Source organism: Peromyscus californicus, unplaced genomic scaffold (assembly GCF_007827085.1).
Source record: "Peromyscus californicus insignis strain IS unplaced genomic scaffold, ASM782708v3 Scaffold_8__1_contigs__length_139910024, whole genome shotgun sequence".
Classification (NCBI taxonomy): Eukaryota; Metazoa; Chordata; class Mammalia; order Rodentia; family Cricetidae; genus Peromyscus; species Peromyscus californicus.
In genome coordinates, this window is record NW_026294606.1 from 99,124,018 (window position 1) to 99,147,728 (window position 23,711).

Below are 23,711 nucleotides of genomic sequence, written 5' to 3' on the forward strand. Positions count from 1 at the left end.
ATGCACTACATATTTCTCCTTTTCTCTTTACCTGGAATATGAGACATCTTAAGTATCCTTATTTCATCCTTTAGAACTCAGTTTTATCCGATGCAGTTTTCCAAATTTGAAATTGGATAGTGTTGTGTTACATTCTGCTACTCCCTGAGTAGTTGTGATTTGCCCGGTTTTAGGAAGTTGTGTTTTGTCTTTGGGTTTTAGGTGTAGAGCAGGAAGGAGCCTTCTGCAGAGCATTTCCAGTAGTCTGCTTTTCTTCTTGACATGATGGATGGCAGTGCTCTTGTCCCTCTGTCCCATCTCTCCATCCCACCTTTCACTGGCCCTTCAAGTCTTCATATCGATATGTTAGGTGAGGAGTAGTGCAGGAGTCTCTGTGGCGTCACGTGAGTCACCAAGTGAGCTGAGATTCAGGAGTTTTTGCCGGAGTCTTCACACTGACCGATATAATGGAGCAGACTTGGATGACATTTCACTGCTGGTTGTGTCATTAGTTAATATCATTAGTCCGGGAAAGCATCTGTGGGTAGGACTGTTAGAGGGAACTTTGATCGAGTGGCTGGAATTGATTGGAGACTCAGCAGTGAGTGTGCTCCCAGTTTTCCTTTCTGTCCTTTGCTGCACTTTGACTTCTTGGCCCACTTGTAAATTGATCGTCTCTTTCCGTGAAACAGGGTGACTAAGGAAGTAGATGCTGCGTCCAAGGAAGCCAAGTCTTTCCTCAAGCAAACTGAGAAGGAAAACCCTCAGGCTGTCGTCACTTCAGCAGTGCCACCACTCCCTGCGGGGTCGGGGTGAGTATTTACATCTGTCCCAGGAGTCTTGGCACACTCGGGAAACTTCTGTGCAAGACCCTGTTTCTAATGTAGTGGTCACCACTCCTGTTCTGAGATCGGGAAGGAAACTTGTGCTCTGCCTTGTTGGAAGTTTTTACCCAGATAGAGTTTGCTAGAAAAAATTAGCTATATGTTGCTTATTTAATAATCCAGCTTGAAAGAAGGTAACCACAAAGCTAAACATGTGAATTGTATAGTAAAAAATAATAATTTTTGCATGACAATGTTAGCAGTTCATCAGAACTTTTTTTTTTTTTTTTTTTGGAGTTTTCGAGACAGGGTTTCTCTGTAGCGTTGGAGCCTATCCTGGAACTCACTCTGTACCCCAGGCTGGCCTCGAACTCACAGAGATCCGCCTGGCTCTTCATCAGAACTTTTAATGAATGTTTGAATTGAGTACTTAGTTCCACCTCCCACCCCCCTTTGCCTTTGAGGACAAAGGAACATAAATAAGAAAGTCGAGTGGGCATGGGGATTTACACCTGCAGTTCCAGCTGCTGGGAGACTAAGATAGGTGGAGGTGGACCACTTGAGCCCAGGAGTTCAAGGCGTGTCGGTATCAGAGTGAGCCCTTGTCTCAGAGAAAGCAGTCAGAAATGATCGAAAGAAAGAAACTCGAATAGTTTACTCCTTTTGTGCGGCCCGTGCTTTAGTTATTTTCAGTTGAAGCCTGGAGTTCTTTCTCTTTGAAAAAGCCAAGGTCCTGTCTTCTTAGCATATATAAGAAGTAAATAAGAGAAACCCAGGGCTGTAGGCCTCATCCTATGGGTATCCCTAACTAGCCAGCTAACACCTGCAACTGAGAGTTCTGGTATACCAGGCTCCTATGCTGGCTCCTCTGACCTTTCAGATGAGGACTGTCACCTCGTTAATGTACTCACCTTTGTTGTGAACAGGAAAGTTGTTGTTGTTTTCTTGTTTTTGAGACAGTCTTACTATATAGGCCTGGCTTTGCCTGGAGCTAACTCTGTAGAGCAGGCTGGTCTCAAACTCACCAAAATCTGCCTGCCTCTGCCTCCTGAATGCTGCGATTAAAGGTGTAGATCATCACCATGCCTGGCAAACAGGAACATTTTATTTTACATTTTTTTCTCCCACTAAAAATTCATCCAATTTTCCTATCAAACTGTGTAGGCAAGTCTTCATCTTTTTAGCCCCAACTCTGAGTAATATTGTTACAGTGTTATATCCCCTAGGGTGCACTTACCTAGAGTAGAATCTCAGAGAGGTTTACATGCAAGTCAGTTATGTGAGAAGTGATGTCAGGGAGACCCCTCTCAGATAATACTAACCACCTTTCCTGTTATACATTAATAGTACTGTTGCTATGGAAAATTCTGGCTAAACAGACTCTTGTTAAAGGCAGCTGAGGTGATTGGATATCAGCATAGGACAGTCTCTTTAAATTGACTGAGAGGGATTCCTCCTAAACCTGAGCTATATAATCCTGGCATAGACAAGAGTCAGTGTCAAGACTTGGTTGAGAAATGACTGAAAGGAGTCTGACTAGAGTTCATTAAGGAGGGAGTCTTCCTGAGACTGTGGACAGGAAAGCTACCAGGATACAGGGCAGCTGAGAAAAGGAGCTGTTGCTGGCAGCTGTTCTAGAGAAATACTTTTCAGTAGATTAATGACCCACTGACTCTCTTACAAAAGAGTGAAATGAAATCTGTCGAAATCCATTTCTTTGAAAGCTATAATGGAATATACCAGAGTATAAAAATATATTCTAAATATCTGAGTAAAAGTGCATGAATATGGGACTTTAAATTACCTATGGTACAGTATTATGTCTTGAATTTCTGATAAGTTGCATGGCCTTCAAGGGTGATCTGCTTGTTTTTCTGACCTGTGTCTCAGAAAACTTTTACAGTTATAACTGCTTGGAATGCCAAAGGAAGTCATCTGCTTTGGGATTTGGACTCATTTTATCAGTGAAAACATTAGAATCTGCAACAGATACCACTTAAGTATAGAAGGTCTTTTCAAGGGAGGAATTTGCAGGAGTCATCTAATATATAAAAGAAAAGTAAAACAGTAAAATGTTTTCCATGGCCTTTTTTTTTCTCCCCACTTTGGGAACTGCTTCAGTTTATAGAAATTGTGCATTTCCCTTTTCTCTAAACAGATTTAAGCAACACAGGAAAACCAGTGCAGAAGACTAAAACATCCTGCCCCACATCTCTCAGTAACAAATAAGGACAGATGCCGAGGAGCCAATGTTTGTAACTGAAAATGCATTTCCTCCACATGTTTAAAATAGCATGCAGCTTAGGCTATAAAAAGTCAGAGTTTGTGTGTTGGGGATGGAATAAGCCCTCTTCTAATTAGAGGCCAGAATCAGGCTGTTACATTTGGTAGAGGAAAGTACGATGCTTACTTAGTGTGTCTAAATTCCCATGGCTTCATCATCCAGGCCTCTTGATCTCTCTCTTCCTCTGCACACTGAATTCTTGCTTCATCTAGCTCTACTAGCTGGTGCCTGGCCAGGCTTCACATTTGTTTTTTTCTTCATTAGTCTTAACTTAACAATCCTTGCTATAAGCACAGAATTATTTTTATTGAGTTACTACTTTAAGCTGTAGCCTTATAGATTGGGAACAAACTAAGGTGATAAAAATATAAGGTTGAGGGGCTGGAGAGATGGCTCAGAGGTTAAGAGAACCGGCTGCTCTTCCAGAGGTACTGAGTTCAATTCCCAGCACCCACATGGTGGCTCACAACCATCTGCAATGAGATCTGGCGCCCTCTTCTGTATACATAATAAATAAATAAATCTTTAAAAAAATATATAAGGTTGAAAGATAAGATTTTTCCCTTGTGGTTTTGTCTTGTTCTTGATTTTTGGACATAGAAAAAGGCTTTATTGTTGAATCTCAAACAAGTTCCTGGTGGCGTCAGTTTAAGCAGTGTTTGTCCCAAAGACAGAAAAGATAGGATTTGTTATAGAGCCATATGAAGATTATGGCTCAAATTGATAAGCTGGGTATGATGACTGTAATCCTAGTACCTAACAGTGAAGGCAGTAGGATCCGGGGGTTAAAGGTCAGCCTTGAGTACATAGTGAGTCTGTGGTCCATCTGGACTGCTTGAGACTATCTCTGAAAACCAACAGTAAGCACTGTTTAGGTGGTTTGTCAGTGTTGGTGTCCTTGACTGTCCCAGGAACCTAATCTTTGGGAATAGTTTTTCTGTCTAAACAGTTGACAGTTGACCTTTCCTAAATTAACAGAAATCAGACATAGCCGCAATGTTGGGAGGAAATGTTTCAATTAGACTCTCTAGTTGCCTTATTTTTTTGTTTGGTTATGTTCATATTTTCTTTCTCCAGTGATATGTTTACAGTTGAATGTATATTAAAAGCCTGCATACACACCAAAGCCAAGTCCTTTGAGTGGTTCAGTCACAGAAGTAAGACCTCCAGCTAGGTCCCAACAGAAATAAATGTCTAGGATGTCATGAGTAAAAATTTATTGGTAATTGTTGTAATTAAAGATAGAGGCCGGACGGTGATGACACACACCTTTAATCCCAGTACTTGGGAGGCAGAGGCAGGTGGATCTCTGTAAGTTTGAGGCTAGCCTGGTCTACAGAGTGAGTTCCAGGACAACTAGGACTGTTACACAGAGAAACCTTGGGGGGGGGTGGGGGCGGTGGGGAGGTGGGGGTGTGGAATAGAGGAAAGTAGATATTCCAGCAAACATGACCTGACAGTATGGGAGATCTAAGTGATTTTCTATAATGAACAGTGCTTTGTTCATTTAGTAATGTATAATTGGATGATTTTTCGGTTGTTTGTTTTGTGGGTGCCATTTGTTGTTGTTGGTTTTTGTTTCGTTTTGTTTTTTGAGATGGGGTTTCTCTATATAACCATCCTGGCTGTCCTGGAACTCACTCTATAGACCAGGCTGGCCTCCTCACAGAGATCCACCTGCTTCTATTTCCCTGTGCTGGGGATTAAAGGCATGCGCCACTACTGTTTGTTTGTTTGTTTTTAATACAGGGTCTTACTATATAGCTCAGCTGGCCTCAAGCTTGTGATCCTCTTGCCTCAACTTTTTGAGTGCAGGGATTATACTACCAAATATATTTGGTAGTATAGGTGTATACTACCAAATCTGGCCCAAAACAAAAAAAAAAGCAACCAAAAAAATACTTTAATGAGATTAAATGTGATGCTATATAATTTATCAATTTGAATTATACCTTTCTTCGGTTTCTAGCAAACTCACAGGGTATATTCGTAGTAATGGACAACTACAATTGGTTTTTTGTCACCTACCAAAGAAACACTGGACCTATTACTAGTCCCTCTCCCATGTTCATGCTCAACTTCACTCATGGACTTTCTGGGTCTAGGTTTGATTATTTTGGGCATTTCATGAGTGGAATTCCAGTATTTGCTTTTTTTTTTTTCTTTTAAAGACTTTTTAAATGTATTTTATGTGTATGAGTATTTGCCTGTGTGTATGTTTGCACCATGTGTGTGCCTGTGGGAGCCAGGGTGTTAGATCCCTTGGAAATAGAGTTACAAGTGATGGTGAGCTGCCATGTGGGTGCTAGGAACAGAACCTGGGTCCTCTGCAAGAGCGGTAAGTCCTCGTAAACCCTGAGGTACCTCCCCAGACCCTGTGTCTGGCTTCTTTGACTTAACAGAATTATCTTCAGGGTTCATCCATGTTGCAGCATTTATGTATACTTGATTCTTTTTTATACCCTTTGCGGAATAATACAATTGTAAGACTATACTACCTTTGGTTTACGTATGTGCTAATTAGTGGATTTAGGCTGACTTTCACATTTGGCTACTGTAAACGCTTCTGTGGACATTCATGTACAGACTTGAGTGTTATTGGGTGTTCTCATTGCCCTAGGGTATATCCATCCCTCCAGGGATTTGTGGTTAGACAGTAGCTAGAATAAGCTCTTTAGTGTTTTAGAATTTACTGTCTGTGGATGGCGTTTCACCTGCACGTGTGTCTGTGCACCTTGTATGTGCCTGATGTCCACAGAGGCCAGAAGATGTCAGATCCCTTAGAGCTGGAGTTAGAAATGCTTGTGAACCACCATGTAAGTTCTGGGAACTGAAGCTGGGTCCCCTGCACTTTAACCACTGAGCTATCTCTCTAGTCTCTTTAAGGTACTTTTAAACTGTTCTAAAAATAAACCTCTAGCTAGGTAGGTGTGGTAACTTGGGAGGCAGAGGCAAGAAGATAGATTGCTGCTTGTTTGATGCCAGCTTGATCAACATAACAAGTTCTAGGCAAGCCAGGGATATTAGCAAACCCTATCTCAAAAAATAATATACCAACAAAAGCTCTGCAGATGAAGTCATCAAAAAATAAGATTAGCGTGCTGGAGAGTATATTATAACTCATTGTTGTTGTATTCTTACAGTCTCAGCTGTGCCACACTTCTGGTGTGAAAAAAAAGTGAAGTACTTTAGATCCTCTTGCATGTGTAGAACAGGCACTTGCAATTATTATACTAGCAGAATTGACTTAGGATGATGGTGGGAATGGATTTGTGAACAGGGAAATGAAGACCTTCATTTAAAAAGAGTATTATGATGCTCTTGGAATGAGTCCAAGTCCCCTGGTTAGTTACAGCTGTGATCATTGAGCATGCACTAGAGGGCAGATTAATCCTAGGAAAGCAAGCTCTCAGGTGCTTGAAGCAGTCCTAAGACTGTGTATGGTGCTGTACATTTTTCTTTTGTCTATTTAGAGTAGTCTATTGAGATTTCTTTGTTCTGTGAAGTTTCTAGATACATTAAATTGTTTTAACTCTATTTTGTTTGGAAAATGATTTACCCCTCTCATTTTTATGATATGCAGTTTTATTTATGGAGGCGTTTGGTTGTTAAATACAAATAAAGATGAGCTGGCATAACCACTAAATGCACTTGTTCCAAATATCCTGATGAGATTCCTACAAGTTGTCCAGTAGCCTCTGTACACATGATGTGTTACTCATGACCTTCTCCTCCTCCCCAAACAAAAATAAATAAATGTAAAAAAAAGTTCAGGTTAAAAACTTTGAATTTTATAAAGAAAGAAATTTAGAAACTGCATTATTAATATTGATCCTTTCAAAATGCTGTATGCTGCTGTCTTAGGCACTTTGGCATGGAAGTTACTATCTGTTCCAATGTCCATAAAGAATGCCATTCATTTTGGAGCGTGACTATCAGTGAGTCCTATGTTCTGATCGAGGTTCTGATGAAAGATTCCTAGTACTATTTTGTGGATGGTTATGATTATATAGCAAGATTCACATTACATATTAAAATTTTAATTTCAAGTAGGGATTTTTCCTCCAGGAGATGCTTGAGCAGCTGCATTCTAATTATTTTGGTTAGGGATTGAAAATCAGGCTGGCCTGAAGTCTGCATTTGCTGTATCTAGTTACATGGGCCTGAGTTCTTGCCAAAGCCCTACTATTCAAGCATACCCATTGTAAATGTAAGATGAAATAATTTAAAACTTTGAAAAATAGATGAGCTAGAAAAACCTAAAGAAATAGAAAAGGTGAGAAAATGACAGATTCTAAGCATCTGTCTTTTGACCTAGTAAACATGAATGTTAGGACCATAAAAACACAGTTTGATTATTAGCTGTGTTTGAACATGACACCATGTCAGCAGTTGCTGACTGAGAATGAAGGGGAAACCCATGCCTTGCCATGCCTTCTGTTTAGATTGAGAGCTCTTCCTCACTCCAGCTGTGGAAGTGTGGGGGAAGAGAAAGGATTTTTCCCCATAGCCAGAAGTTTGAGGAAAGTATCTTTTTTGTTTGTTTGTTCGTTTGTTTGTTTGTTTTGGTTTTTTGAGACAGGGTTTCTCTATGTAGTTTTGGTGCCTGTCCTGGAACTTACTCTGTAGACCAGGCTGGCCTCGAACTCACTGAGATCTGCCTGGCTCTGCCTCTTGAGTGCTGGGATTAAAGGCAAGCACCACCACCACCCAGCTGAGGAAAGTATCTTTATTATGGTAATTGTTGGGCACTGTGGTGAGCATCCCAGGGTCATTCAAATTCATGTCCCCTCCCTCCTCGTGGGCCCTTTGTAGTGAGCCCTAATGTTAAGAAGCTTGCCAAAAGCCTCTTTCCAATCCAGCAACCGACCTGCACAGCTCTCCCTACCTTGTGTTCAGGGACAAGGGAAGTGTACTGCACACTGTACTCTTACTCATTGGGCCCAAACCTCAGACAGAGTTCTTCCTCATCTGCTCCCCACCCTGTACCCAATCCAGTAAGTTCTTTTAATTGTGTCTTTGATGGGTCTTTAAATATTCTTATCCTCTGCTCCATCCTACCCACCCCTTCCTTCATCATAGTGGCCTGTTTTATCTCCACTTCCATAACCTTTTTAAAACATCTGTCTGTAGGCTATTCTAAAGTCTTTCCAAAGGCTTGAACTGTTGTAATCGTTTCCTAAGTCTGCTTAAAACCCACAGTTTCTCTTCCTGTATCCATCCAGCGTGCCACTACCAGGATAATTAGGCAGCGGCTCAGTTCAAATCATATTTCTTGCCCCCAAATTTACTCTTGTTAGTTAGATTCTTTAGCCTCATGTTAAGGAATTCCATCCTTTATCTCTAGCCAGTTTTTCTTTTTTTCTTCTAAGTTACTGTGTGTGGTAGCCAGAAGGGACTCATTCCCTTTAGCCTGCGTTATTGTCTTTCAGCTTTGGTGTAGATTTGTGTGGGTTATTAAATCTGAGTTGGTGACTTTTTATCTGGCATTCTGACTGTTGCATCTTTTGCATTCTCTCTCCTGGAGCCCCCGTGAGGCAAGTCAGTTTCCTCCTGTCCTTGTTTCATTTCACTTCTCTTTGATGTCGTCCACCTCATGATTTCTGAACTGCCTCTTGGTTGTTTCTGGTGTTTGTGTCTTCACTTCTTCTTTAGCACTGTCCAGTCTGCTTAAATCTGAGCACTGCATTTGATTTCAGTGGCTACGTTTTAAGTTTTTCCGTTTTTTGTTGTTGTTTTTTTTTTTTAGAAATTCCTGTTTACTTTGTTTTCAAATTTGCTTTTTCATGGGATCTTATTCTGTTTGTTTGTTTGTTTATTTGTTTGTTTGTTTGTGGCAGGGTTTCTCTATGTAGCCCTAGCTTTCCCAGAATTTACTCTGTAGTCCAGACTGGCCTCGAACTCATACAGATCTGCCTGCCTCTGCTTCCTGAGTGCTGGAATTAAAGGCATGTGCTACAAAGCATGGCTAGGACATGTGTGTAATCATTTAATTCCTTTATAACTTCTAGCTGAAGGTTCTTTATTGGAAGGAAGTTCTTAGGTTCTAAAGCTATTCTGTTTGTTCTCTTATGATGGTGCTCTTTTAAGGCTAGGAGTTAAACTGTATTTTTCAAAACAGGTATGAATTTATGTTTCTTTGAAGCCCCGGTTTGAGCTTTGGCTTAGGCTAATTTTGAATGTAAATGTATGGTTTGGAATCCCTGGAACACTGTAGTTAGGATTATAGTCTTGAATCCCAAATCCATGAGTTTTCTCAAAAGAGACACGTCTTTCTGTCTGCCTCTACTCTGAACAGAGATGCGCTCTTGGGTGCTCCCTGCAACACTGGCTGAGTGTTAGATTCTGGCTCTCTGTCTCTGTAACACCAAGACGAGTCCTGTTTGGATTTGGTTTACCAAACCCAGGCCCGGAAGTTATTAAAACCATCTCTCAGCCCTCTTGGTCATTCTATTAGGTCATGTGCACTATTGTGGTTTTTCACTTCCTCCTTTAAGTCTAGCTGTCTAGAGGTTCCCTTTCCTTTTTGTGAATTTTTAAAATAGTGATATACTTTGTCTAGTATTTCTACTTTATTATATGGCAAATATTTGGTTTATCTTAAACATTCATCACAGATACCCTGTTGCCGTTTTTCATGTTTCTGAGCATCTCAGTTAGGTTTTTGTTGCTGTGATGAATATCATGACCAAAAACATCTTGGGGAGGAAAGGGTTTATCTTTCTTATACTTCCACAGCACTGTCCATCCTGAAGGCAGTCAGGGCAGGAACTTTTTTTTTAAAGATTTATTTGTCGTGTGTACAGTGTTCTGCCTGCATGTATGTCTGCACACCAGAAGAGGGCACCAGATCTCATTACAGACGGTTGTGAGCTACCATGTGGTTGCTAGGAATTGAACTTAAGACCTCTGGAAGAGCAGTCAGTGCTCTTAACCACTGAGCCATCTCTCCAGTTCCCCCCACCCCCAATTTTTTTTTGTTTGTTTTGTTTTGTTTTTGGTGCCTGTCCTGGATATAACTATGTAGACCAGGCTGGCCTCGAACTCATAGAAATCTGCCTGGCTCTGCCTCCCAAGTGCTGGGATTAAAGGTGTGTAACACCACCACCTGGCTCAGGGCAGGAACTTACGGCAGGAACCTGGAGGCAGGAGCTGATGCAGAGGTCATGGAGGAGAGCTGCAGACTGGCTTGTTCTCCATGGCTTGCTCAGCCTGCTTTCTTATGCACCCAGAACCACCAGCCTGGGGGTGGCACCACCCACCATGGTGTGGACCTTCTCACATCAGTCATTAATCGAAAATGCCCTCCAGGCTTGCCTACAGCCTGATTTTAGGCAGTTTTTGAATTGAAGTTCCTTTCTCTCAGATGACTCTAGCTTGTGTCAGGTTGACATAAAATTAGCCAGCACATTCAGCAACTAGTGCAGAGTTGTGGATTGCATTTGGTGAATTTGAAGTGAGTAAAACAATGTGTGTGTGTGTGTGTGTGTGTGTGTGTGTGTGTGTGTGTGTCATATATACATATGTGATCTTCAGTATCACATTTGCAAAAAAAGCAACAAGTGAACTTTGGTCTCTGGAGACTTGTTACCCTTTCTGAGTGTGTATTCTCCTCTCAGTGTTAGCTGTAACAGCAGGTTGGTTTGGGTTCCATCGCTTGTGTCCAGCAAGTGACTAAGCGTGGAACAGTTTACAGTGTCTGAAATGTGATTGGAATGACACTTGAGCTTACTCACACTGTAGTTCAAGCATAGACATGGAGGAAGTTCTTTACTCATCCCACAGACCTGTTTTGCAATTCCTGCTATTTCCCTTCTTTGACGTCGACTTGTCTCCTTGTGGAAGTATTTCCACAGTCACATTTCACAATGCACATCCTTGCTGGAATACGCAGAAGCCCTGCCATGTGCCTGGTAGCCTTGTTTCCTAGCCAGGAAACACATGGTAGTCCGTCAGCCTTTCCTGCACTTCACTTGGGCTGTCTTGTGGACAACAGGAAACCCTTACGCTGTTTTCTGCCCTTTAGCACAGGTGCTGGATTAAAGTGTGCTGAAGGGGTTTTGATATGCAAAGTATTTAGGCTTTGACTGGTGGCGGTAAACAAAGTTGCTGGGTGGTGTAGATGTAAGGGACATGAGCTGAAACATTCTTAGCATGACACTCTGTGTAGTGCTAAGGCACCTGTTTGTAGCTTTGGAGAATCTTCTTACTGCTTCTGGGAAGCTGTGGAGAGGAGGCGATGTGGGGGTATAACTACTTTTGTTTGTTGTCTTTTGAGACAGAGTCTCACTATGTAACCCTGGCACTGTTCTGGAACTTGCTATGTAGCCCAGGCTAGCCCCCAACCCACAGAAATCCACCTGACTCTCTCCTGAGTGCTGGGATTAAAGGTGTGCACCATCATGCCCAGGGAGGCATAGCTTCTCCATCTCCGTGTTTTCCTTTTCACTTCAAACATGCTGAATAGCTTCATATCCTGTCTCCTTCGACACTCGACTGACTAGACTTCCCTAACACTGTGAGCGTCTTCTGTATCTTCTCTCATACTTCGTTTCTTCTTTACTTTCTTTCCTTCTGTTCCTTGAGCCAGCATCCTTATTTGGACATTCATTGGAAAGAAGATTTCAGAGACAAGCATGTCATCTTAGTGTGGTTAGTGTGCATTCATTTCATTTATAAGTCACTGACTACTAACACTGAGGAGATTGTGTGGTCTCCTGTCACTGTATGATAAAGAATGGTGAGAATATGTAAATGAGAATCCGCCAGACTCACTCTTCAGCTGTAAGATTGCTCACTATGGATTTAGCAGCATCTGTTGAGTGTTGCTTATTTTGGTCTCATAGCATGAAACTTTCAAGACAGGAAGTAGGTTGGTTATCACAGGACCCTTAACTGTTCAGCTCAGTGGATTTTGACAATTGTATACATCAGTTTATATCCCCAAGCCTCAAGTAGGATGTTTTATGCCATCATTCCAGAAAGTTCCTTCATACCCCTTTCCCACTTGGCTATGCCCTACACCTCTGTCACTGGCAACTATTAGTTTTATTTTGGTAGGTTAGTTCTCCCTATTTCAGAACTTCATATAAATAAACTATACATTATTTTGCTTTTTGTTCCTGGCGTCTTTGACTCAGTGTTTCTGAGATTTGTCCTTGGTATGTGTATTAGAAGTTCCTTTATGTCTTGTCTCCATTGTGTAAATGTAGCAGGTCGTGTCCATCCATTCTACTGTTTTGATGGCTTATGTTTGTTTGTTTATCTTTAAATGTTTCAAAATTCTCCTTGGTGTGTATTCATTTGTGGAAGTCAGAAGAAGACTTAGGGATTTGTTTTATCCTTGGACCTGTGGGTTCCGGAATGGCTCTCTCTCAGGTTGTCAGGCTTCCTGGAAAGGGCCTTTACCCATTGAGCCGTCTCACCAGCCCATGGTTGTTTTTAAACCTTTTTTGGGGTGAGGAATATGGAGGCATGATGGGAGGGTGTCTTGTGTAAACCTGGCTGGCCTTGACTTGCTAAAGAGCTGATGCTGCCCTTCAGCTCCTAATCTTCTTGCCTCCGCCTGGGGTTACAGGCATGCATCACCACACTCAGTCACTCAGTCTTCCATAGTCAAACGTTTTTCCTTCTTTTGGATAAATACTTAGGAATAGGCATGCCAAACCAGGTAGAAGTATTTAATGTTGCAACAAACTGAAAACAATTCTTCAAGATAGTTGTCCCGTTTCATTTTCCTGCCCTTGGCCCGGGAGAGCACTAACTGGCCATCTCCTGACTACATTTGGTGTAGTCTTTTATTTCAGTAAGTATGGAATGGTATTTCCTGTCATTTTAGCTTGCACTGCCTTGAAAATTTGTACAGATAATGTATTTTCACATGACTGTTTGGCATGTATATATATTTGTAAAGGGTGTCTTCTAGTCTTACTCATCCTTTTTTATTTAATTTTTTATTTTAAAAACATTAAATTTTAATGGTTTTTTATTTTATGTGTATGAGTGTTTTCCTCCATGTATGTATGTGTATTGTGTGCATACCTGTGTTATCCCTAGAGGTCAGAAGAGGGGGTCAGGTCCCTTGGAACTGGAGTTATGGGTAGTGAGCCACCATATGTCAGGCCTCTGCTGTCTGGTGTAGTGGTATCTAAGCCGCATACACACACACACACACACACACACACACACACACACACTGAATGAAATGAGATCACTTAAACATACCTTGGCTAGTTGAGCATCTGCTTGTGAAGGTGTTAAATGGGCCCGTGTGCTATTTTTATGAATGCGGCCCAGGAAATGTGCTTGCTTTTTCTCTCGGCAATTGTAACTGAGTAAACCTAGGTCTGAAGGGGCTTCAGAGCAAGTAATGTAATTGGATGAGTGAGAGCAGGTGCTGCACAGTCTCATCCAGCAAACCATCACTGCTTTGCCTCCACGCCAGGACTGTCTGTTCCTGGATGGGGAATTAAGCCTGTGATCTGATTTAAAACAGTGAGGTCGTGAGCTGTTTTCTTTCTAAGTTGATAAAGTTAATTTTCCTTTTTAGTGAGCAGTTTGCCTGTGGAACATTGGAAATAAAATGTTCCTTGCTGGGGCTTTTATTCTTCCTAATGCATGTTCTTGTTTAGAACTCAACCAGGCATGTGAAAGGTGCGTGTATGTGTCTGGGGTCAGGGCTTGATGGAGTCTAAATTTGTGAGTGACAGAGATTTCTTCCAGGAAACAAAATGTGAAGGGAGAAATTGAGTGACGTTTAGCAGTAGTTCAGAAAATGGGCTGACATGCAGATGGTGAGGCAGGAGCAGAATACCTTGCTTAGGTTCTTGTTAATTTTTTCATGAAAAAATAAATGGTGCCCAGCTCTTGATCTGCTTTTGTTGTGATTTTCTGGTTCTGGTTGGATCCTGAGCCTTCTGGTGGGCAGTTGTGCACTGCTTCCTTGGAGAACTGGAGAGCTCCAGCTGACCTGATCTGTATCTTAAGAAGCCAGTTGATACTTAGTGAGGCTGAGCAGCAGCCATCTTGTAAACATGGGTGTGCTCCCACTACTCAGTTACTCAGGAGCAGATAGGAAGCCCACATACACGCAGCTTATGCTGCCACTAGACTGTGTTGAGTCTTTACTTACTGGGTTCTTAGCTCCTTGTCACTCTTTAGACTGAAATCTTAGAGCTGTTATTTTGGGGCCCTTGGATTTTACAGTAGAGGGAAGAGTCCTGCTTCTTTTAGAAGTAAGGAGAATATAATTTTTATGCTTTGGACTTGGATAGACTTGCCAGGCTCAACTCTTTGCTTGATTCTTTTAGATGAAAGGATGCAATCATAATTTCTAACTTCATAGAGCTATTTTGAGATGAAATGAGACAGGTTATCTTAATATACATTCTGGTTCTGAAGAACTCAATAAAAATTATTTTTCTAGCCGGGCGGTGGTGGCGCACGCCTTTAATCCCAGCACTCGGGAAGCAGAGCCAGGCGGATCTCTGTGAGTTCGAGGCCAGCCTGGTCTACAGAGCGAGTTCCAGGAAAGGCGCAAAGCTACACAGAGAAACCCTGTCTCGAAAAACCAAAAAAAAAAAAAAAAAAAAAAAAATTTTTCTAGATCAGCAAGCTGGCTTATTAGGTAAAGGGGCTTGCTGCCAAGTCTCACAGCCTGAGTTCAATCCCCAGGTGAACACGCTGTGTTCAGTCACCTGGAAAAAGGCGATGACTGGCTCCTGCCAGTTGTCCTCTGATTTCCATACATGTACCGTGGCACACACACATACACACTCATGTACATGCACACATACACGCAAATAAATGTAACTAAAATTTTTTTAAAGAGTTATTCTTCCAGCAGATATGGTTATACACCTGTAATTCTAGTACTCAGGAAGTAGAGGTTGTAGGATCGAGAGTTCAAGGTAATTCTTGACTACATAACAACTTCTAGCCTGAGCTAAAATGAAATGGGCTGAGGAGGTGGCTCAGTGGGTAAGAGCATTTGTTATGTAAGCATGAGGACCTGAGTTTGGATCCCCAGCCACCATATAAAGCAGGGAATGACCTTGTATGCCTGTAATCTCTCACTGGGCAGAGACAGGCACTTAGTGGGAGCGTAGCTGAAATGGCCGGCTTCAGTGAGACACTGTTTCCAGGAGATAAGGCGCAGCACGGAGCAGGAGGCCGGACTCCTCATGGCACCTGCACACACATCACATACCACACTGAAGACGTGGTACTTAACAAGAAAATTCCCTTTGTTCTTTTTATTTTTTCCCTCTAAAACAACAGGGTTGACCTCTTTTCTAGTTAACATTAGATCACAAAACTAGGGAGTAGAGTTAACATGTATGTGAAACTTGCACTAAAACCTACGTGCTCTGTGTTTCCAGATTCTCCCTACTGGATTAAGCCTTGTGCTCTGAAAGCACTCTGAGGAACTGGCATACTTTTCCTTCCTCCCCATGCTCATTTGGAGCCTTGTTTGGGTTGCCTTCCAGTTCCTTCAAATGTCCATTAGCTAGCGTTCATAGTTATTGCCTGAGAGAGGGTTAGTCTATCAAGTCAGGAGATCAGCATGTTCTCTTTACCCTCCCATCACGCAAGCTACTGCTTTCTGACTTGTAAGCTCTTTTTGGGATTAGAGTAACTCCACACATTTATACGCTGAATATTTTAGATGGTGTGGGAAAAACGCAGCAGTAGCCACCTTAAACTTGTATTTATGGCCAAATAATGTGTAGCTACAGGTAAAGAAGTGGTTTCCTTGTCAGAACCTGTGTAAAGATACTCATAAACATTTCCAAAATGAGGCAGTAGATGGACCACTGTTTAACAGCATTAAAAATAAACAACTGGCCTGTTTTAATTTATTATCACTGTGAGAGTATACGCTATGATGTGAGTGCACACATGTATGTGTGGAGGTCAGAGCAACTTGGAGAAGTCACTTTTCTCCTCCACCTTTATGTGGGGTTACACTCAGGTTGCCAGGCTTATGTGGAAAGTGCTTTAAACATACCAAGCATCTTGCCAGCCTTTGTTGGTTTTTTTTTTTTGTTGTTTGATGCAGAGTCTCACTGTATCAACAAGGCTGGCCTCAAACTCACAGAGATCCACCTGTCTCTGCCTCCCAAGTGCTGGGATTAAAGGTATGTGCCACTATACTCCCTTTTTGTTTTTTGAGATAAGGTCTCATGTAGCTCTAGATAGTCTAGAACTACTGATCCTCATGCCTCTACCCTCAAGTATGTGGTTACAGAAATGATCACTGCTCCTAGCTTAGCATGCATTTGTAAATGCTTGGGGGCTTGGGAGATGGCTTGGCAGGTAGAGTATTTGTTTTGCAAGCATAAGGACTGCAGTTGGGCATTTGCAGAAAGAAAGACCTGATACAGTAGCATGCTTTTGTAATCCCAGCTCATCCATGGCTGGGAGGCAAAGACAAGAGAATCCCCAGAAGCTTGGTAGCCAGCTAGCCTGATATATTCAGCAGTGAAGAGATCCTGCCTCAAAGCAAGGCTGAAGACAAGGACAGATACATGAGGTATAGGCACCTGCACTCACACACTCCACATATTCAGTGAATGAATGAATGAGTGCCTACCTACATACACAGGTTAGTGGTTCTCAACCTGGGTGTTCTTAGATCTCCTTTGTATTCACATAAATAGTTAAAGATTCCTATTGACATTTACTGAATTAAATTAAAGCAGGAAAAAATTTTTAAATATTTACTTATTATGTGTACAGTGTTCTGCCTGCATGTGTCCCTGCAGGCCAGAAGAAGGCACCAAATCCCATTACAGGTGGTTGTGAGCCACCATGTGGTTGCTGGGAATTGAACTCAGGTCCTCTGGAAGAACAGTCAGTGCTCTTAACCACTGACCCATCTCTCCAGCCCCTAAAGCAGGAAAATTTAAAACATTAATTTATTTTGGAAAAAAAACCAAAACAAAACAAACAAAAAAAGCAACTCATCCCCTGTTACTGCGACTAGCATAATTTTGTGTATCTTTTGTAAAGCTTCTAGACTCTAGTATGAAATGTGGCATTATTTTATGTTTTTAGGACTCTCCTTTGTATCTGTTTGCATAGAAGATGGCTACTTTACAGCTGCTTAGCATTTTCACTAGCTGTCAGAGTTATAACACTGCCCTGTGGGAAATGCCACCATATCTTGTAAGAGAAAAGGAGAAATACTGTCTTATTGTTATCACAAAAGTGATTTTAACCTTTTCAACTCCCTGGAGAGAAGAGGTCTCTGGGTCCCTGTGACACTTTGAGAACTACAGGTTTAGTGACAGCTCTTGGAGGCCTCATCTCACAAAGGACACTTTGCTGGTTGAGAGACAGCAGAGAGTGGAATGTAGGCTACCTTTCCAATACCTTTTGCATATTTTGCTTTGTATATTAATTACCATCTTAAGGTAAATTATTATTAAATAAAACCTTTATCTTCTTTCTGGCAAGAAGATGTTGAAAGTAATAGATTGATGCTTGTGGGGGGTGGTTTTGTTTTGTGAGACAGCATCTCATTCATTAGCCCAAGCTGACCTAGAACTCACTATGTAGTTCAGGCTAGCCTCAAATGTGAGGTAATCCTCCTGCGGCAGTCTGCCAAATGCTGAGATTGCAACATAGTATCACCAAGCTGGGCTCCAGCCCTCTGTGTGGGTCTCATGCTCCCAGCCTTTGTTCTTTCTCATCTCTGCATAGGCCCCAGAGGAGCAGTCAGGAGGGACCATGAAGGTGTGAAGTGTTTTCGTCTGTTTTAAAGATCGTGTGTTTATTTTTGGGGGGCGGGAAGTGGTTAATGAGGTTTTTTCCTAGATGAACACAGTGAGTATTTTCCTCCCTCCTTCCCTTCCTCCCTCCCTTTTTTCTTTTTCTTTTCTTTTTTTTTTCACAGACCTTGACTTTGTCTGACCTCAGGGTGGCTCCAATGCTCTCTGTCTCCTTGTAGTGATTCTTGAGTATTCCTAGCTCACATGCCACTGGATTGCAGAAGGTGAGGGGCTGGATTTCAGAGTCAGTAGTTTGCTCATAAACAGCAAGACTGTCCATTGCCACAAGATCTACAGCTGCCATACTAACAGACTCTCAGCTGGATCTTTGCTGCAGCCTTTGAGGTCCATTGAGAGGCCTCCTGCCCTCACCCCTGGTTCCATGTAGTATCATTGTTTTTATTTTTGTTTTTTGAGACAGGATTTCTCTGTAGCTTTGGAGCCTGTCCTGGAACTCACTGTGTAGAACAGGCTGGTCTTGAACTCATAGGGATCCACCTACCTCTGCCTCCTGAGTACTGGGATTAAAGGCATGTGCCACCACTGCCTGGCATAGTATCATTGTTTAAAAGAAGAATTCATACTTGTATATAAAACAGCCCCGTGAGACAGAAGTTTTGCTGTCACAAGTGAGATTTGTGCATAGTGACTCACGCCCGCAATCCCAGCACTTAAGAGACCTCTCAGTGGAGAATTGTCCTGAGTTTGAGGGCAGTCTGGGCTACAGTAAGACCTTAACTCAAAAAACCATGTACACACACAAACAAAAATATAAAGGCCAACAGCAAACTACAGTTGTGTAATAAGTGATTTTTTTCCCTTGACAAAACAGCACTAATACAGGTTTGCTTGTAAGTGAAGAAATAAAGAGTAACAGGTGGTCTTATGGAAGGTACTTCAGCCCAAAGGCTCATGGCTTGTGTTGTGGGTGAAGACTGGCTTTGTTATTGGGCTACATGTTTTGTTGAAATAAAATGAACATATTTTCTAAACCAAAAACCACACCTGCTTTAACAGTGCCTCTCGCCCATACTAGATTCAACCCAGGCCTCACATATGCTAGGCAAACACTATACTACTCAGTTATATTCATAGCTAGCTTGCTTGCTTGCTTCCTTCCTTCCTTCCTTCCTTCCTTCCTTCCTTCCTTCCTTTCTTTTTAAATTTATTTTATGTGCATTGGTGTGAGGGTGTCAGATCCCCTGGAGCTGGAGTTAAGACTAATTAGGATCACACTTCATGTGGCACCCAATGTGGGGCGCAAACCCATGACCCTGAAATTAAGAGTCTCATGCTCTACTGACTGAGCTAGCTGGGCAAACTTTATTTGTCAGAACACAAACAAAATATCATACAACAGACGGTTGTGAGCTGCCATGTGGGTGCTGGGAATTGAACCTGGGTCCTCTGGAAGAGTAGCCAGTGCTCATAACTGCTGAGCCGTCTCTGCAGCCCACACAGCTTTCTTCCTTTTTTGTTTTGGAGTATAGTCTCACTACATTATCCCGGGCTGACCTGACACTCCAGGTGCACCTGCCTTAGCTCTCAAGTAGCTGAGGTTACAGGCATGCAGAACTGCACCTGACCCAGCCATTTCTTTATTTGTGAACTTATTTCTCAAACATTTTAACATAATACAAAAGCAAGTCATCTGGATAGGTGGGATAGTGTATACTTTTAATCCTAACACTCAGGAGGTTGAGGCAAGAAGATCATAAATTTTAGACCAACTTGGACCACTTCATGAGATCCTGTCTCAGAAACTTTTTTTCCCTCCTGAAACAGGGTTTCTCTGTGTATCCCTGGCTGTCCTAGAACTTCCTGGCCTCAAATTCAAGAGATTGCCTGCCTCTGTCCCTCCCAAGTGCCACTATGCCCAACTTCAAAAACTTTCTAAGTTGGTTATGTAGCTCAGTGTTAGAATGTTAGCTGTACCTGAAGAACAGGAAGTTAACTCTTCAAAATCAAAGTGTGCCATTCAAAGTTCTGTTCTAAGGTATTTCAGCACGTTGCTGCTATCAATACTTCTAAAAATGTAGTCTGGTGTACTGTCTCAGGCCACAGACTCCAGATCCCCCCCCCCCCCCCCCCCCCCCCGCCTCTCTGGGGGTGGGGGGACTTTTGGTTTTTGGTTTTTTTCAAGACAGAGTTTCTCTGTGTAACCCTGGCTATCCTGGAACTCACTTGGTAGACCAGGCTGGCCTCAAACAGAGATGTGCTTGCCTCTGCCTCCTGAATGCTGGGATTAAAGGCATGCACCACCACTGCCCTTCAGGTTTGTTCTTCTTGGGGTTGTTTGTTTTTGAGATCAAATCTTGCTATATAGCCTCAGCTAGCCTTGAACTCAGATCTATAGATCACTCTGACCTGGAACTCATGGAATCCTCCTACCTCAGTCTCCCTAGTGCCCTTTTGTTATGAATGCAAAGCATAATCCCTAAGAAGAGCCTGGTGTGATGGCATATGCCTATAATCTCAGCCCTTGAGAAGCAGAGGCAGGCAGATCTTTGTGAGTTCGAGGCCAACCTGGTCTACAGCGCTAGTTCCAGGACAGTCAGAGCCATACAGAGAAACCCTGTCTCGAAAAAACTAACTAGATAGACAGACAGACAGACAGACAGACTCCAAGAAGAAGAAGAAGAGCTGAAAAGCTGGTGTGGTAATGGTGGGTAAATCATAAACTAGGTGGGCATTAGTGACTCACAGGTGTACTCTCAGGACACAGAAGGCAGAAGCAGAAGAAGGTCACCCATGAATCAGAAGACCAGCTTTGGCTACATAGTGAGTGTGGGTTAGAGTGAGATCCTGTCTCAAAACCCCCAAAACATAAACTAATTCACTTTAACATTTTTATTTTATGTTTGTTTTGCCTTGCCTGCATGTGTGTCTGTGCACCATGTGCCTGTGGAAGCCAGAAGAAGGGTAGATCCCTTAGCACTGGAGTTAACAGACAGTTGTGGGTGATGAGAATTAAATGCTGGTCCCCTGGAAGAGCAGCCAGTGCTCTTACCACTGAGCCATCTCTCCAGCCCTGAGGACATCATTTTTAATGGTCCTAAATGTCTGGATTAGCTGACTGTTAATGCTTGTAGGACAGTCTGGTGGAAGGTGAGCACTAGCGCTTGGTAGAGTGACTGCTTACAGGTTGTGACTACATTGATTTCAGGGAAGGCGGTTGAAGGATTTGCAATGGCCATTTTATCCTTCCCTCTCCTCCCCTCAGTCTTTCTTTGTAGGGGAGGAGATCCAATACACAGACTAGAATCTAGCACTTAATCAACGGCATAGTTGCCTCTACAGAGCTTTGCTATTTTGGAACCGTTGGTGTGAATTATTCCCTGTTAATAGGAACCTGGCTTTCCCTGCTGGCAAGAAGCTAAGGCACAGCACATTGCTCCAAATCAGCAGTTCTGATCTTTTTGTTCTCAGGGCCTCTTTCCACTCCGCAGAATTATTGAGCAGGTTTTATAGATTTTTATTTTATTTTCTTTAATTATGTATATGTCTTTGCGTGTGTGCAGGTGTTTATGGAGGACATGAGATCTCTTGGAGCAGGAGTTAAAGACAGGAGTGAGCTGCCTGGGTAATAGGAACCGAACTCAGGTCTTCTGGCAGAGCAGTATGTGCTCTTGACCACCGAACCATCTCCAGCCCTTGACTGAATTTTAACTGTTGTTATTTATTGTAAATAAAAGTAGAGCTGAAAGAAAATTAAAATACTTGATAATTCTTTTTTTGTTTGTTAAGTTTTTCTGTGACAAGATCTCACTGTGCAGCCCTGGCTGGCTTGAACTTGTTACATATAAACTAGGCTGCATTTGAATTTGCAACAATCCTCCTGCCTCCTCTACCTTTTAAGTACTGGGATTATAGGGATGTGCTACTGTGCTCAGCTTGCAATTCATTTTTTAATAACAATCAGGATAAGCCCATTACTTGTTAACATAACTCTTTTTAATTACAAAAAACAGCATTGTGGCTTTGTAAATCTCTTTAGTGCCTGGCTTAATACAACATGGCTAGCCTCACATCTGTGTGAGCATGTGATCTGCTTTGACAGATTGCTTTATGCAAATGGGTAGTTGAGAAAGGAATGTTTTAGCAGTTTGGATGATGATTGCTGTCCTGTGCTGCTGCACTAAAATGTGAAGAGTGCTAGTTTCCTCTGGTTTAGTTAAGAGCACAATCTGGCCTATCCGTGCACTTTGTAACTTCATTGCGGCCTGAAGAACTATTCACTGATACGGTTTGTAGCACCACGTCTCATTTGCTGAGAAATACTTATTTGCTGGATTATGCTGCTCTTCTAATGTTGGCTGACTTCACTGGATAGTTTCTGTACATAACATTGATTACTGTTACTGCCAATTGCATCAGAGAACTGTGCAAAGTACTGGGAGGTTGCCCAGCTCATGGTGGCATGCACAAATTTTCCAGAACTCTAAAGCTCAGAATCGTCATTGGCAACCAGTGCTGCCAGTTGTTCCCCTTGAAGTGACAGACTTACTTGGTTCATTCTCGAGAAATGAGAAATGTCTGTCAGTCCCCAAGCGTGAACGAGTATGGTTTATCTGCCAGACATTTGAAAATGAAATGGTGCTCCATTACCCAAGCAGGTAATTCAGCTTACAGCTCAGCTGCATAAATGCTCCTTTGGAGACCTCTGTTCCCAGTAGAAATACTTTTTGGTTATTTTCCATTGAAGATGTTAAAAAGACATCTACTTAAGAACCAAGGTTTAGGGCCTGGAGAGATGGTTCAGTGTTTAAGAGTGTTTGCTGTTCTGTTAGAGGACCCAAGTTTGGTTCCCTGCACCCATGTCAGGTGGATCTAAACCCCCTGTAATCAGTCTGGCTCCAGAGGATTCAGTGCCCTCCTTCTGGCTTCTACAGGCACTCTCTTATACATGTACATATGCATATACACATAAATAAAAATAAATAAGACAAGTCTTCACAAAAAGAACCACAGTAGAGGTGAGGGGATCTGTGTGAATTCAAGGCCAGACAAGGCTCAAAAACAAACTAAAAAATGAACTAAAGTTTGAGATCTCTATGAGTTTGAGGCCAGCTTGATCTATATAGCAATTTCCAGGCCAGCCAAGGCTACATATCAATACCTTGACTCAAAACAAAAAGAGCCAAGGTTTGATTTAATTGTGTTATTAAACTTAGATTTATTTTATTACAAATGTATAGTTTGTTTTATTTAAACTTACTGTTTCATTTCTTATAAAAACAAAATTTCTATTTCAGAATAATTCTGAGTAACCATCATAGGTTATATCAGACAAACTTATAAAATGACATGTGCACTTAGTTTCCCATGTCATCACCTAATAAGGCCATGGCACTAGATCTGTCTAAATTAAAAGATTCCTACTAATCAAGCTGCACACTTCATCTGGTTTCCCTAGTTTTCCAAAACACAAGTGTCCTGTTGCTGTTCTAGAGAAGGACACTGTTGCTGTGGGAAGCTACTTTAGTTTGTTTGTTTGGTTTTTGTTTTTCTAGACAGGGTTTCTCTATGTAATAAATAGCCTTGGCTGTCCCAGAACTCACTTTGTAGACCAGGCTGGCCTCAAACTCACAGAAATCTGCCTGCCTCTGCTTCCCAAGTGCCAAGATTAAAGGAATGTGCCACCGCACCCAGCTTGCTTTAGTTTTTTTGGTTTTGTTTTTTGTTTTTGTTTTTTCCAATGTTCAGTTTCCTTTAATGACCCCATCTTCCTTGAAGGGTAGGTGCAGGCAGCTAGGCCACGGCAAGACATGTTCACTTGAAGAGCTTGCCTTGATTGACGGCTTTGCCCACATGCTGAAAGGCTCCCTCCCAGGAAAAGTACTCTTGAAC

At 42.1% G+C, this 23,711-nt stretch overlaps 1 protein-coding gene across 3 annotated transcripts in view; it reads left to right on the forward strand.

Annotated features, from left to right (window-relative positions):
- The window catches only part of Cfdp1 (craniofacial development protein 1), a 110,275-nt gene that overhangs the window by 24,418 nt on the left and 62,146 nt on the right, over nt 1-23,711 (forward strand). For all 3 annotated transcript variants that reach the window (XR_008216043.1, XM_052729604.1, XM_052729603.1), the window contains exon 5: nt 672-791. Coding sequence is in view for 2 of the 3 variants with exons in the window: in XM_052729604.1 (XP_052585564.1) it covers nt 672-791 (120 nt within the window). In the remaining variant the exon portion in view is untranslated. The remainder of the gene's footprint in view (nt 1-671; nt 792-23,711) is intronic.